The 16,193-nt window shown below is 40.7% G+C and overlaps 2 protein-coding genes across 9 annotated transcripts in view; one reads left to right on the top strand and one right to left on the bottom strand.

Annotated features, from left to right (window-relative positions):
* The window catches only part of Senp1 (SUMO specific peptidase 1), a 51,744-nt gene extending 41,637 nt beyond the window's left edge, over positions 1 to 10,107 (bottom strand). For 2 of the 8 annotated variants that reach the window (XM_013111191.3, XM_021225504.2), the window contains exons 1-5: positions 9,339 to 9,969; positions 5,176 to 5,223; positions 3,125 to 3,258; positions 1,869 to 1,953; positions 931 to 972 (exon numbers count right to left, since the gene is read on the bottom strand). In XM_013111191.3, coding sequence (XP_012966645.1) covers positions 931 to 972; positions 1,869 to 1,953; positions 3,125 to 3,258; positions 5,176 to 5,223; positions 9,339 to 9,393 — 364 coding nt within the window. In that variant the 5' untranslated portion in view covers positions 9,394 to 9,969. The other 6 variants (XM_021225506.2, XM_021225505.2, XM_013111194.3 and 3 more) reach the window with 6 other exon arrangements.
* A 48-nt stretch (positions 10,108 to 10,155) lies between these two features.
* The window catches only part of Pfkm (phosphofructokinase, muscle), a 40,459-nt gene continuing 34,421 nt past the window's right edge, over positions 10,156 to 16,193 (top strand). The window contains exons 1-3 of the mRNA XM_005067165.3: positions 10,156 to 10,278; positions 11,226 to 11,316; positions 11,912 to 12,034. Of these exons, the coding sequence (XP_005067222.1) occupies positions 11,235 to 11,316; positions 11,912 to 12,034 (205 nt within the window). The 5' untranslated portion in view covers positions 10,156 to 10,278; positions 11,226 to 11,234. The remainder of the gene's footprint in view (positions 10,279 to 11,225; positions 11,317 to 11,911; positions 12,035 to 16,193) is intronic.

The following is a 16,193-nucleotide window of genomic DNA, read 5'->3' as shown; positions in this document are numbered from 1 at the left end:
CACTGGGCATTTATCCCAAATCATAAAGCCTTGGGGTGGTCCAACTGTACATCAGAATTACAAACTTGGAATTTTAGTGAAATAATCTGTTTTTCTACATAACATTTGCCAGTATACTCTAGTACAGCACTCTATAAACAATATTGGTGCATGTAGCAAAATGGGTATGCACTTTTTTATAGGGATAAGTAAAGTCAAAACAGAAAACTCTTCGTGTTAGTTTATGTAGGTTTTAATGTCAAATCTTTAAAAAAAAGTTCTTTTTAGAGCTTTTGGAGTTTGAAACTACACATAGGGATTATGACTGTGCACAACAATGCCACAGATTAAAAATACACAGAAAATAATAAATATGGGGAAAAACACGTGAGCAGATAGAAAACAAAAAGTACAAACTTGGGAGTTACAAAGATTTTATATGCCAAATCATATAATGTGTACCATGAATATATTCAGAGATAAACTGGAAGAGGCCAAAGAGAATGGAGTTAAATAAGATTTAGTTTTTAGTCAAGGGGTTTAAGTCTAATTTTCTATACTATACAACTATTTACTATGAACCAATTATTTTTAACACAATGGAATGCTTCTATCAGTAGTAACCTGGCCTATGAAATAGCAAGCAAATACAGTGTGATTCAAATGGAAATATTAAAGATATGAACTAACTACTCAGCTGTCTTTTCTGTAGGATTAATAATGAACTAACTATCTATCATGTCAGTTTTCTTTGTTCACCAAAAAGCCCTTTTCAATAATAATGGCAGAAGAGTTGCTTTCTGAGTTCCTTTTTACCATTGAAATTATTCACATACTATGTAGAGGTCACTGCCCATCCTGAGGGGAAATGTAGTGCCCAAGGTATAGTACCACCCACCTAAATAATGCACACTTAAATATAATATAAGTCTAAAAGAACATCATACTAACGTCTTTTTAGGGGAGGAGATCTCATCTTGCTGACAAAGAATCCTGAGGAAGCCAAATAATAATAATAATTATTATGTGCATATGTATTTCATATTTATCATAAGCTTATCATTACAAAACACCCTCTCCTGCAGGCAGGCTCTATGGTATTCCTAATATCCCTGTATTTGTAGTAAAATGGGATTTTTAAGTGACAGAGTGAAAAGACCTGGGAAGGTCTACTATGCAAAGTCTTAGCTATCCAGGTCAGAGGCAGCTGTCAGAAGTCTAACCCTTAGGAAGGGGCAGACAACGAGGCTGCCGCCAGCCAGGGAGTAAGAGTCGCTTAGAAAGTAACTTTATCCTGGGTCCCAGGTTGAGTCGCAAAGTCCTTGAATACACAAGCATATGGCTGTGGCAGGTGCTAGATAGAAACATGTAGTTAACCCTTCCTTCCCTGAAGGAAGAACAAACTTGGGCAGAAATAAATTTTTAGGTTTGATTGTTTCAAGAACAGAAGTAAGTTAGCCATGAGGTTTAAATCATTATGAAACAAATACCCTTTGTATTACATACACATAGTAAAACAAAACTATTTTACTTTCTATAATGAAATAGATAAAGAGATTACAAAAAACTTTCCCATTCAAAAATTAGTATTTAGTTGGCATTAAATCTAAACTACTATAGCAATGAAATGTATACACATAAATACCTTATTAAATTGATACTTTAATGGGCAAAGGCCATGTTGTTTTTGACAATGCTGTCACTTTTTTTTTTTTAAAGCAGTGCTGGGGAGGAAACCCAGGGCTTTGAGCACAACAGGTAAGTCCTCAACCACCACGCCATGTCCCAGTACCTGATACTGTTCTCACTTTTATAGGTAAACACGAAATATCTGCTATGAAGAAATGTGATGGGTGTGCAGTGAGCTGAATATAAGCAATGAGCCATACCTGAATAATAATCTGGATTACAAGTTGCATTTCTTGTAGAACATGTGGAAGGTCCGTCCAAAATCTCCTGCCTAGAAGGCAGGATCTAAAACAGAAGATTTTAGATTTCTTAAATTATCATTTTGAGAATAAAAGAGGATAAAAGTCTACACTAAGGAAGACATCACTAAACAGGACTATGATACACTCTGAAACTCAATACACTATGTATATACCTGTTGTATTTTAAATAAGCTGTACTCTAACAAGAAAAAGACAATTTGGTGAAATTACTTAGATTTAAGAGGAAAGAAGGGAAATAACTATCTGCTCTACAATGTAAAGCACGTTCATTGCATGGTGTATCTGCATTTACTCTATTATATCAGAAGATAAGCTATGGAAGCTGAGAAAGTCAACTGGGCTTTAAATACTTTACAGACCACTTTTTATCAGGACAGCTGTTGCAATCTTAGCATAAGCACAAAAATGTAAATATCCATGAGACACTCATGACTCTGGAGGACCAGTGCCTAACCCTCTACACTTACGCACACTCACACAGCAACAAATTATCTCATACAAATTACCAATGGCTTGTCTACTGAACAATACTATTTTCTTTGTTTGAATTTAAAAATGTAATTTATTTATTGTACATCCCATGGCATAAATGAGGAAGTCAGAGGACTCAGTTCTCTTCTTCTACTATGTGAGTCTCAAGGATCAAACTAGGGCCATCAGGCTTGGCAAACTGTCTTTCCCTGCTGAGCCATGTTTCTGGCCCAAGACTGTTGTTTAATAGCACACAAGTCAGCTGGGATGCTTTGACGGTATAGCTTCTGTCCAGTGGAGATGCTAATGTTCTGCATTTCCACCAGGCCCCCAGCAATGCACGTGCTGCACTCTGGACCAGACCTCGAAACACTGAAGTATATCACAGCCAAAGCTCCAGATGACTGTGCATTCCCCCTCCCCTAAGCTAATGCTTAGTAATTTTAAGACCTAGTTTAAAAGAACAAAGATCTATATGTCAATAGTTTAATATCCAAAGGAACAACAAAGAGCTTTCTAAAAACATTATCCTTAATTCATGTATCATCTGTTTTGTCTTAACTTTATTATTTTAAACTAAGCAGAAATCCAAACACTAAAATTATTTATTCTGAAAAGTTCACATGCTTGAATTTTTTAGTGCGACATTCAAACTGTTATCAGATGAATATTTATAATGAACAAAACAATCACTTCATTAAGGAAAAAAAATTATCCCTAACCTGCTGGTCAGAAAGTGAGAGCTGGTCCTCTGGAAAACATGACTGTGGCAGCAGGTGGGTTTTGAAGGCGGAGTTATTATGGTTCACTAAAGTTACTTCTCCAGCATCCATCTTCATATTGTCGGCAGTATCGTCTAGGGAAAGAGTTCAGATTAGATCAAGTCACACAATCCTTCAATAATAGTTTCCTATGAGCCAATCTTTTCACCTAATAAAAATGACTCTCAAAGAAGAATTATACAGTCAAATAAAACCTCCTTTCTTAACATATGAAGACACTGGCCTATCTAGAATTCGCCAAGTAGCTCAAAATCTACACAAGAATAAAAAGCAGCCTGGTTTATACTTCTTAAAATAATGAAATTTCCTCCAAAGAAAACTTTTAATGTCTTAAGTATAATAAATTTAATATTAAAGAACAGGATACCAGGTAAGGAACCATGCTTGCAAAGCAAAGGCAGACCAGTTGATCCAGGAGATGGACAACACAGCAAGCCCTGTGTAGTGTACATCACTATTCAGAAACTCTCTTCATATTGGTCCATTTCCTATCTTAACTCAAAAAGGGGCTTTAAAATTGAAGCCAGGAGGGGGGCTGGAGAGATGGCTCAGAGGTTAAGAGCACAGACTGCTCTTCCAGAGGTCCTGAGTTCAATTCCCAGCAACCACATGGTGGCTCACAACCATCCATGAGATCTGGTGCCCTCTTCTGGCACACAGACATAAATGGAGGCAGAATGTTATATTCCTAATAAATAATAAATTGAAGCCAGGAGTTGGGAACATGGCTCAGTCAGTAGGAATTCTTGCTGTACACGTGTAAGAACCTCAGTTTGAGTCCTTAGCACCCATGTGAAAAACTAGATATGGCTGTGTTTGTCTGGACCAGCACTGAGGGGTACAAACAGGCAGGTTCTGGGAGCTTACTGAGCAGCAGCTAACCTAGCAAAAACAGTAAGCTTCCAATTCAGTGAAAGTCGCTGTCTTAAAAGAATAAGGCAGACAACATACTCAAAATCCTCTTCGGGACTGTACACGAATCACCATGGGCATGCACCCTCCCCCACATACTAGCCATTAAAAACTCAATCCATTTGATTTTTCTGTAAAAAAGTAGAATTCATATGGCTCTTGGTAAGTATCATCTCATTGACTATAGTAGCATGGCAGAATCTTACTTTAGAAACATTTTTACCATAAAAGCAAAAACAGAACAATTGAGTTATGAGAACTCAGTGACTTACACTGATAACAGCAATGAGAAAATGGAAACAAATAAGGAGAGGGAGAGAGTAGACTAAGGGAAGAAAGAGAGTACACAGTGGTGGGGGGGGGGGTGCAAAAATGTAAAAAGGAAAGGAAAGCTTAAGGCGAATTTAAAAGAACCATGGAGACAGCCATTTCAGCTGACTCCTAAACTGGCTGCTATTCTCGCCTTTACACTGACCGAGCTCCTCTCAGATATACTACTGAGAATGAAACAGGGAAATGCTCTGATTGCAAAGTTTCACTATCACTGGCTACATGAAATAAAACATTTACCTTACTCAAATTACTTATCCTATGGGAGGCAGTGCAACACAGAACTAAAGGACAGGGATTGAGCTCTGCCGATGGAGCATAAGACTCTAAGCAGGTTTCTGAACCTGCATCTCATTCTCCTTATTGATACAATACATTGTTGGTACAATCCTGTATATTTTGTACACACTATTAGGTATCCTTGTAAGATGGCTGAAACAATGAAATGAATTAACACATGTTAAGTACTTAGAGTGGATACAGAGTAAGGGTAACAAATACTGCTAGTGTGCATTTGTTTTTTCAATACAATGAATAAGAAAGTGACCTTAAATGATTCTGTATGCAATGTATTAGCCAAAGGAAAATAATACTGAGTATGTAGTAGTATTTAATTTGGACTAAGATCTTGTAATATCATTACTATCCACAAAGACACAAACAGCAAATACTGGGACAACTTGCTCTTTCTTTCCAGCCTAACTTGTCAGTAACTAAGAGGTTTGAATGACTGCTTGAGTTAGTCTTACCCATTTCAGGTCTTTTCACATCACTGACTTTAGCAAAGACACAAAACCCTATAAAAGAAGACACAAAACATAAATATTACACTGTGAAGCATTTAGTTAAAATATTATATAACAGGAACTTACATGGAAGTGACAATTATAATCATTAGTGGAGAAAAATGGCAAAGGCTATTGATTTGTTGAGAAAAAGGTGAAAAATAAGATTGGTCTCAGGTATTCCCAATCATTGCTGCAAGCTATGCTTCATGAAACAGAAATTACAGGTAACCCAGAGAATCATGGATCATAAAAGCAGAAATCAAGATGAGTGAGCCAACCCTCAGGAGACTAATCATATATAAAAATCAGACAGCGACTACCACTGCTTTTTCTATTACCTCATATTAAAACACTTTTCTATGTAAGCGACGGATTTTGTGATCCTGAGATTTCTCTTCCATACATCTTACTAGCGGACAAACATGAGAGAAATTTATTGAGTACAATCAAGGAATACTTTCAGTTGTACAAAGCACTCCTTCTCTACTCCTCTTCCAACATTATCCATCAAACTGCTAAAACCAGTTAGAACCCAGCTCAATGGTAAACCCTTGCATAGCATGTACAAGGTCCTTTATTCAATCCTTAACCAACCCAACCACCCAAACCAAATGAAACTCGCTTTAACCAAAGCTCCTGTATCTATACAGAAGTTCCCCTCTTGTCGGAGACATGTTGGAAGGCTACCAGTATATGTCTTATTGGGAACAGGCAAAAAGCACCCTATCCTAAGTACTGCTATTTTGACTTCAGACTCCATTTTACCTGTAGAGTGAAACAAAGTTCAGGTTCCCAAGCCCTAGGGGAGCTGGGAACCCTCCAGTAGCTGACCCACCTCCTCCTTAAGCCACAGAAATAGTCACTGTTTAGTTCTCTAGAAACATATGGCTGTTCCCAGCAAAAGAAAGAACAAATGAATCTGATTGGCCGAACTGAAATGTTTGCATTGTATATCAATTGACAATGATGGAACATTCAAGGAAGCCCCTAATCTTTGAATTCTGATTGGTGAAAAATTGTAAGTTGGTAACAAATGTTTATGGTTTTATGCTTAAATACTTGCTTCAACTGGCATTCGGGCCACATCAGTCCCTGCGTCTGCTCTGTGGCCCTGAAGGACCAGTCCTCCCTTCCCACTTCTTTTGTGCTGCCCTGCAGTAAATCTTGCCTGGAGGTAACTTCTTGTGTCTACTTGGATTGACTCAGAGCCTCGGATCACCAGTCTGAAACTACTGAATTGTATATGCACACACACATACACACATACATACATACACACTTCCTATACATATGGCTCTAAGAAAGTTTCATTTAAATTAGAAGAGATTAACAACAGTCATAAGAAGCAGGTAGATCTCTGAGTTTGAGGCAGTCTGGTCTACATAAATAGTTCTAAGCCAGCTAGGGTTACACAGCAGAACACACACTCTGTGTGTATGTGTTCCCATGAATAGTCTATCTCAAAATATAGAATTTTCCATTTATTTTCTAAATACAGTTGACTGTATCTGCAGAAAGTGAAGTTACAGATAATGAATTTTCCCAGAAAAGGGTTAAGAGCCTAACTGCTTGGAACTACTTAACATAACCACACACACATACACACCCCCACTTTTAGCACCATAGTTAAGACTGAGTACTTGGTTATCAAGTCCACAGCCATCCTGAATCCTCCAAATATTCAAGGGACTGTGATGTCAACAGGCTTTTTCAATGGTCACAATAACAAAGAGAACAGAATTTCTCCAGTCTATCCTCCCCTTTCCTTTTTAAAGGGGTAGAATTTTTTTTAATTTCTTTATTTTATGTGTATGAGTATTTTGCCTGAATGTGTGGCTGTGCACCATGTGCATGCCTAGTGCCTGTGGTGGCCAGAAGAGGGCATCAGATCCCTGGGAACTGGAGTTACAGATGGTTGTGAGTCACCAAGTGGGTTTAGGGAGTTGAACCTGGTTCCTCTGGAAGAACAGCCAGCGCTCTCAACAACTGAGCTATTCCTCCTGCCCTAGGGTGGAATTATTTAGGATCCAGATTAATGTGCGGGAGGAAATCCTATCAACCAAGGTCACCTAATTGTGACTAGCCCATTCCACCCACGTTTTTTAAAAAAGAAGACTGCCAAGCCTGGTGGGGTGGCCATAGTTTTGTTTTTTTTGTTTTTTTGTTTTTTTTGGTTTTTTTTGGTTTTACAAGACAGGGTTTCTCCATATTGTTTTGGAGTCTGTCCTGGAACTCACTCAGTAGACCAGGCTTGGTCTGGAACTCACAGAGATCCCCTGCCTCTGCCTCCCGAGTGCTGGGATTAAAGGCATGTGCCACCACCGCCCGGCTTGTGGCCATGTTTTTAATCCCAGTGTTTGTGAGGCAAAAGCAGGCAGATCTCTGTGTGTTCTAGGACAGCCTGGTCTAGAAAGGAAGTTCCAGGACAGCCAGGGCTGTTATACAGAGAAACCCTGTCTCACCAAAAAAAAAAAAAAAAAAGGAAAGAGGAGGAGACAGGGAAGGAAAACGGCCAATCTTCGAGTACAGAGTATAGTATCCAGAACTTGGAAGGTAGAAAGTTTGGGGTCACTCTGAATTATACAGCAGGATGCTCTCTCAAAAAAGAAAATCTGCTATCCAGTAGAACAACCCCAGTTAATTTCTTTTTTAGTTTAGAGATGTGGAAGGGGAAAACAAGATACAAAGTCAGTAATTCAGAAAAGTTAAATGACTTGCATGGAATCACACCAATGGGGCAAAAGGAAGAAGGCCAGAATCCCCCAGCAAGGGTACCTCTCAAGCACAGTACAGTTTCACAAACACCCTCATTCAGTTCTACCTGGGCGCCGGGCAGTAGTGGCGCACGCCTTTAATCCCAGCACTCGGGAGGCAGAGGCAGGCAGATCTCTGTGAGTTCAAGGCTGGGCTGGACCGACAGCCTCCAAAACAATACAGAGAAACCCTGTCTCGTAACCCCCCCCCAAAAAAACAACAAAAAAAAAAAAACAGGCAACAAAACAAAACTAGATAAGGAGCTTTGATGTCAACAAATTCTAGCAAGGATGACAATTTTTCCTTTTAAGAAAATCTTTCTTGGGCTGGAGAGATGGCTCAGAGGTTAAGAGCACTGACTGCTCTTCCAGAGGTCTTGAGTTCAATTCCCAGCAACCACATGGTGGCTGACAACCATCTACAATTCAATCTGGTGTATGTGTAATAAATAAATAAATCTAAAAAAAAATCTTTCTTGCCAGGTGGTGGCGACACACACCTTTAATCCCAGCACTCCAGAGGCAGGGCCAGGTGGATCTCTGTGAGTTCGAGGTCAGCCTGATTAACAGAGTCAGTTCCAGGACAGCCAGGGCTGTTATACAGAGAAACCATATCTCAAAACAAATAAATAAATATAGAAAAATAAAATATATTCACAGTCTAGTAAAGGATGCCAGAAGTATTCACAGATCCAGCAAAACTGGTACAACTGGTAGGAGAAATAAAAGTCATGAAAGAAAGAAATTACACCACTCTTTAGCCACAAGTGGCAGAGCCTGTTTGGATGCTTACCCACTTCCTCTCCAGACTTAATTCAACAGAGGAGTGACAGGATATCCACCTTTGCAGTTGGGATAATTAACTGAAATCAGGTAAAGTGAATGAATGAATGAATGAATGAATGAATGAATGTATAAATGAATCACTCTAAAAGGGACAGGGACAGGGAGCAGACAGTCTAATTGGAAAATTAAGGTGTCACTAACGTCAAAGGGAGTGTACTCCACGTGTCAGCAAGAGTCCTGAATACAAATGATCTTTCTGAAGAAGACTTATGCATATTATCTACTTCATCCAGAATTTCTGACTACAACGAAAACCTCAAGTCCAGCAGTTGACAGGCTACAAAAGACGACACAAATTGTTACAAGAATCACCACTGCTCCAACGCAATAAGTATGTCACACGAACCAAATTTTAACAAGTGTGAGTTTCAAGTGATAAAGGAGCGAGTTATTGCCAACAAGATAAGAGGAAAACTGTAGAGGTACTGATAAAACAGAAATCACCAAGCTCGAGACCAGGGAAACCTAGCCCGGATCCAGTAAGATCACGTTAGGGCCACCGAAGAAAAGGTTCAAGACAATTACCAAGAGGCGATGAGCCAGGTAAGAAGAAAACTGTGGCAGTTAAGGGAGTTTTCATAACCTGTGCAGGAGGGTCCAGACGTTTCTCTCTGGTGGTGGCACTAGCGGTATCGCGTCTCGGGGAAATACCACAGGGTAAAAGAGTTGTAGAATTGTTTGCGTGGGACACAGAAGTAGTCGAGAAGTATCATTCAGGTCTCAAAGAAGAAAGGTGAAGCAGGTGGGATTGAAAGCTGAACTTCTTGGTGGAAACAGCGCGCTCTCTCTCTCTCCCCTTGGAGAGGACCCTGCTCTGGCGGGAAACTCCAGGAATCCCAACCGGCCTTTTTCTCTGTGGAGAAGTAGAGCTGGGCGCTGCGAGGGGCCTGCTGTGGCCGCAGGGAAACGGCCTCTCCGCGGGTCAGGAGACCGAGGCCTCAGAGGGCGGCCTCAGGAAGCCCAGCTACCAGCCCCGGGCCAGACAGCCGCCGCCGGACAGCAGGGGGCTGAGGAGGTGGTCCCAGGGGGCGGGGCGGAAGAAAATGCACGGGCCCCACCGCGGTGCTCGCTTCCGCTCAGCCCCGCGGAGGCCGGCGGGCCCGGTCCCACACAGCCTCCCGGCCCAGTCTCCCTCCATCCTCACCCCTCCCCCAGTTTCCCGCCGCCACTCACCGAACCGGAACCGGCTGCTAGGCAAAGGAGTTTCCGGCCGGGCTCAGAACGCAAAGCCCGGGAACCTCCGTGAACCGGAACCGTCTTTACGGCACCGGAAGACGGCTGGGCAGCCGCCGAGGAGGAAAGGGGGTGGGGCAAGGAAGAGGTCAAAGAGCCGAGTTACGGACTCGTGGGACGCCTGCGCGAGGTTGCGAGGCCTGAGAAACCGAGGGAGCGTTTGAGTCTAGTGTTAATCTCGCCGTCGACCCCAGACGGGCTTTTCCTCTTTCTCACACTTGGAGTGCTGTTGGTGCGCTCGCCGTCCTTTGCTTTTCTCTGTCCCTCCGCTTCCTTACCCGCTGTCTTCTGGTTCCGTTCGTTGATTTTTTTTTTTCTTTTTGCTTACGCTCAGGTTTCCATGGCAGCTTTTCTCTGTGGCCTAACATAGTTGTGCCTTCCTTGACAAATGAGGGTTTGAGATCTAAGTCGATTTCAAACTATATCTTCTGGAAATTAGTGTGCATCTTGTCGCGCTTGATGATTGATTACAGGGGAGCAACCAGAGACTGGGAAGAGAGACTCTGGGGACACTTTAGCTTAGACTCTGACAGCATGCAGAACCTTACGTAACTGGAGGAACTTAAATCAGTGATTTCTAATGGGGCTCACCAGAGGTGTTAAACATGTAATCCAGGCTGGGCGTTGGTGGCGCACGCCTTTAATCCCAGCGCTTGGACAAGGGAGAGGCAGGCAGATCTCTTGTGAGTTCGAGAACAGCCTGGTCCACAGAGAGAGTTCCAGGACAGCCTCCAAAGCCACAGAGAAACCCTGTCTCGAAAAAACAAAGCAAACAAACAAAAAATGTAATCCATGTCAGACTTTTTAAGAGGGAATAATGGAGAAGTAAGTTTGTTCATTCAAATTATTTAACAATTTCTTAATTTAGGAGGTCTCTGGCTCAGACCTTACTCTGAAGCCTTGGAGAGGTTAACTGCCTGACTGAATTCAGTCTTGAAGTAGGGAAAACCTCTAAAGCTCCCAGCCTTTTCCATACTATCAGCAACTAGGAAAGGGAGGAGGTAAACTTGCTTGTTCAGGGATCCTGACTTGTATATATAAAAGTAGATTATGATATCACTTTATATACTGATTTTTTAAATGTGACCAAGTCTTAAAATTAAGTGTCCCTAGACCACGTCAACCTTTGACACTTTATTCTACATCTAGTTTTTTGGATTAAATTCTCTTTGTTTCTAGGAAATAACCATGCATAAAGACGAAATTCATCTGAAAATTTTCATGTGTGTGATTCAGTCTCGACAAGTAGTCAGGACTACTGAGAGCACAGGTACCATTGATTAAGCTACAGTGGCAAGGGATGTTTCTCAGAGCTATATAGGATGAGAAATTCTGGTATAATTATACACTTAAGGGGTCAATTGACTTGTTTATGTCTATCCCTAGTTAAAAAAAATCTTTGTTACTGTGTTATGTCTTTTCTTTGCTCAAGTATAAGGGAGATGTTATCCTTGTCCCAAGCAAATAAGACTTGGGAGTTGGGTGAGAACAAGATTTATGGAACATGGGACGGGTGTTGATTTCTATTTAAATTATGGATTATTTTAATCTGTCTGGGCTCTTTTGTGGGAGTCCTTGTACTGTAATAGGACCCCCCAATATGTAAGTCAAGTCCCAAAGAAAAGTGTTTTTCTCCTCTACTTGGTAGTAATGTGTTCTATTTTGCCTCTCTTATTGTCAAAGGAATAGAGTCTTTTGGAGATGAATTATTTATTGATGACAATCATCACTTCTTTTAAGCTTTTTCACTGTGTTTATGGAAAGGAAGTTTTTGATAGCTAAGCCTCTTGAGGAAAATAAAAAGTGTAAGGGGCACCCCCCCCCCAGTCTCACCCTGACAGTGACCTACAGCTATCGCTTCTCAGCTGAGGAGGCTTCAACTTCCGCCATGACCATACCACAGCTCCAACCAAAGACAGGTTACTTGAAGAGACTAGGCACTGTGGATGATCCAAACGCCGTGGGACATATACCCATTATTGAAACTGGTGAGGCATGGGGGAACAATGGGGATGGGTGTGAAAAGAAGTACTGGAAAGCAAATAGTTTATTCATAGCATTAAGCGTCACCCATAGGCCAAAGTTTAAATTTAAGACACAAGGGAGAAAGTGTGTATGGAGGGAGAGAGAGAGAGAGAGAGAGAGAGAGAGAGAGAGAGAGAGAGAGAGAGAGACTGTAGAAAGAGTAGTTATTTGTATGAGCAATACTTATTTAATTTCCTCAATATTTGTATTGGTTTTTTTCTATTGCTGTAAAAAATACTAAATGCCAAGTAATGTATAAAATAAAGAGATTTTATTCACAGCTTAGGAAACTGGAAGCCGAGTGTGGGCAGCTCCTTTTATTTGGCCTCTGCTGAGGATTCTCTTGCCTGAGCCAGATCCTAGCAAGAATATAAGCAAGAAGGAGAGATCACATGGTGAAACAGAAAGCCAAAAAGTGAGGGAGGGGCCATTTCATCTATTTTATAACAGCCTCTTTCACAAGAACTAACTGGGGTCTACAGGAACCTCATTAATTCCTTCCCAAGTTAGTACCTTCAATAACCTATCTAGTTAACTCCCACCAGACCCCGTTCTTAAGGTTTTACCCATTCCTAACATTGCTGCTCTGAATACCACATTTTCAACACATGAAACCTTGAGAGATACACTAAAACTACTTCCAAGCCATAGCTATGTTAAGTCATATGACTCCCATGTTACTATGAGTTATTTAATCTGGCTTTCTTATTTTAGTAAACTTGATATATAAAAATGTGAAACTTCGGGCTGAAGAGATGGCTCAGAGGTTAAGAGCACTGGTTGTTCTTCCAAAGGTCCTGAGTTCAATTCCCAGCAACCACATGGTGGCCCAAAACTATCTGTAATGAAATCTGGCACCCCTTCTGGATTGCAGGCATATATGCAGACAGAACACTATATAATAAATAAATAAATCTTTAAAAAAATGTGAAACTTCTGTCAGGCAGTGGTGGCACATACCTTTAATCCCAGCATTGGGAGGCAGAGGCAGTTAGATCTCTGTGAGTTCGAGACTAGCCAGGGCTACAAAGAGAAAAACTGTCTTGAAAAAGCAAACAAACAAATCCAAAAGAACAAAAAAAGGTGAAAGTTTAACTAATGCATTAAATTAAGGCATTATTATTATGTTACAAAATGATTTCAAAGAATGTAGATTTTACCCCATGAAAAATTGAATAGCAGGTTTCTCTTGTATATTTTAATGAAGATGCAACTCACCAATACTTCATATTAAATTTTAGAAACACACATATATGACTCTTCTCAACTAATATATCTATATTGTAGCCAGTTCACTGAAAATACTTACGTAGTTTCCGCTGTGTGCCAGTGACATATTAGAAATGAAAAATTATAAAACATGCTGTGTTGTTTTGTTGCTGCGACAAAACGCTCTCACCAGGTAACTTGAGAAAAGAAAGAGCATTTGTACTCACAATGTTTTTCTGGGGAGGACATGTGAGGAGAGCAGTGCACGTCAGGGAGCCTGGAGGGTAAGAGTGAAGGCTGCACCCCCTCCATTTCTCTTCCCAGGCTGTCGGATGGTGCCAGCAACACACAGGGCCAGCTTTCCCTTTTCAGCTAACACTCTCTGCAAGCCCCTCACAGACATGTCCAGAGATGTGTTTACTAAGTGTACTAATCCAATCAACCTGCCGATCAAGAGTTTTTAACTTAGTTTGTAAAGTTAGAATACAAAATAATGCATTTCATCATGACATTTGTGCTAATCGAGACTGACTGACTCCTCCCATATATGTGTGAATGTATGTGTAAGTTTGTAGGGAGAGACAGAGACAGAGAGACAGAGAGAGAGACAGAGACAGAGGGACACACACAGAGAGATATGACTTATTATTATCCTAATAGTTAAAATTCAGGATGTCTTAGAAATTATTTAGCTTGACTTCCATGTAGTTCCAGAAGGAATTCAGGGCTAAAAAGTTTTCCTTGGGAAGTTAAAACAGGGGTATGGAGAGATGGCTCAGCAGCTAAGAACACTGGCTGCTCTTTCAGAGGATCTTGCTTTGATTTCTCAGAGTTCTCATGGTAGCACACAACAGCCTATAACTGCAGTCCCTGGATATCTGATGCCCTCTTCTGGCCTTCATGGGCACTGCACACACATAGTGCACATACATGAAGGCAAAACACCCATACACATACAAGTAAAATAAAATTTAAAATAGAGTTTAACAATTGAATTAGCCATTCCAGGACCTAGGCAATAGATAACAATATTTATTGATGCTTTTTAAGAACATGCTATCTGAACTCATTGTATCAAACTCAGTAAAAGATGAGAAAATGAACTAGACGTTTTCCCTATTCCTTAGGAACTGATGTTACAGGAAAGGCAATAGATGAGACTGCATATAAGTTAAGAGAATGGTGGTGCTGGTTCAAAAGATCTGTCTAAAGGTCCCATAGAGATGTAGAGATCAATGGTGCCGGGTGAATGCTTATGCTGTCTGGATAGGTCTAGCATGGATGCAGGGACCATTATCCCACATGATCTCAAACCTAATGCTGTCTTCTTAGTATATATAGCATAACAAAACTCATGAAAATGGCTTATATTCAAGAATATTAACTTATTCAAATACTTGGAGCACTTATTTGGCAACTGTGGATCTTCCTTTAATCTGACTTTCGTGATCCTTACACAGTCAGCATCAAACAGCAACCCCAGCCAGCAGCTTAGTTCTAACATTGAATGTATTCAGGTAGTTTTCCAGTCGCCCTATCTTTCCCACTTTTTCCATCCTCATTTGCTCTATACCTAACACATACCTCAGACCCCCTTTTCCCTCATGAACTAATTTGGACTTGCTTCTCTAGTTTGCACTAACCATTATCTCATGGACAAAATTATCATCTTCAGATTCTGCATTTGAACACTGAGGCCTCAAGTAATTTTTTCAGTTTTTCTCCAAGAGCAAGGAAATCAAGTATCTTCCAGCATCAGGGAGGCCTCCATGCATTCTTTCTTGATTGCTTCCATCTATCTATCTATCTATCTATCTATCTATCTATCTGTCTATCTATCTATCTTTCTATCTTTCTCTTCCTACTAAGATAGTTTATTGACCACATACTATGTCAGGCACTAGAAAGAGGAGTAAACAAAACATACATATCCTTTATAGTTATAGAATTAAAATAGTGTGATTTCAGGGAAGGAAAGCAATATACAAACTCAGTATGAACAGCAGGGAATAACTCAGGAAGGCCAGAGGAATGACTGCATTAACAAGATAGAGCAGAGAAGGAAGGAGATTGGCTCAATGGAAAGATAGTGTGGTCCAGTAAGACCTGAGGACTGGCAAGAATACCCAAAGATATTATAAGAACAAGACCACACAGTACCTTCTAGATTCTACTAACACTTTTGTACTGTGGAAAATCGACTGAACAAAAACAAAAAACATTTTGCCACAAATTAATTTCCTTAACAGATACAGGGTTAATGAGATGCTCTGTTCTGTTTTGTTTTATGGTGCTAGATATTAAACCCAGGAACTCATGCATGCTAGGCAAGCACTCTACCACTGAGCTACATCCCTAGCCCTCATATTTGCTTCTTAAAATGATCTTCAGCCCCTTAGCAGATGATGGTTCAGAGGGAAACAAGAGGAGGGTCCTGCCTTAGGTGTCTGCCACTGCCTTGCTCTGTTCTTTGCATACAGGGTATTGGTGAAGAAGTCATGTCATCAAATAACATAAGTGAACCCGGAGCTATGAACACAAAGATGTGCGTAACCCTGGCCTACCATCCTACTGCTGCCTCTGCTTTTCTGAAGAAAAGAAAAACTCATAGATACTCCTCCCAGAGTGGTCTAGTCCTTGTTCTAAGTGCAGCTACATAGGAAGATAGTGCACTGTAGTCTTTGGAAAAACAGGGCATTTTTTTGCTTCATGCTTGATAGAGGAGCAGCCATAACTGCTGTTTCTCTAGCTCTTTTTGTCCGTTGCTACAAAGAGCTGCGTCCTGTGTGATGATGAGGTTGGTGTGCATGTGTGTTTCTGAAATACAGAAACTCAACTACCATCCAACAGAAGGTACTTGGTCCTGCACTGAAGCGCTTCAAGGAACATGACCTATGGGTCACATATGGCTCT

The sequence above is a fragment of the Mesocricetus auratus genome, unplaced genomic scaffold (genome assembly GCF_017639785.1).
Source record: "Mesocricetus auratus isolate SY011 unplaced genomic scaffold, BCM_Maur_2.0 Super-Scaffold_100010, whole genome shotgun sequence".
Lineage (NCBI taxonomy): Eukaryota > Metazoa > Chordata > Mammalia > Rodentia > Cricetidae > Mesocricetus > Mesocricetus auratus.
This window is presented reverse-complemented; position numbering and strand designations above follow the sequence as displayed.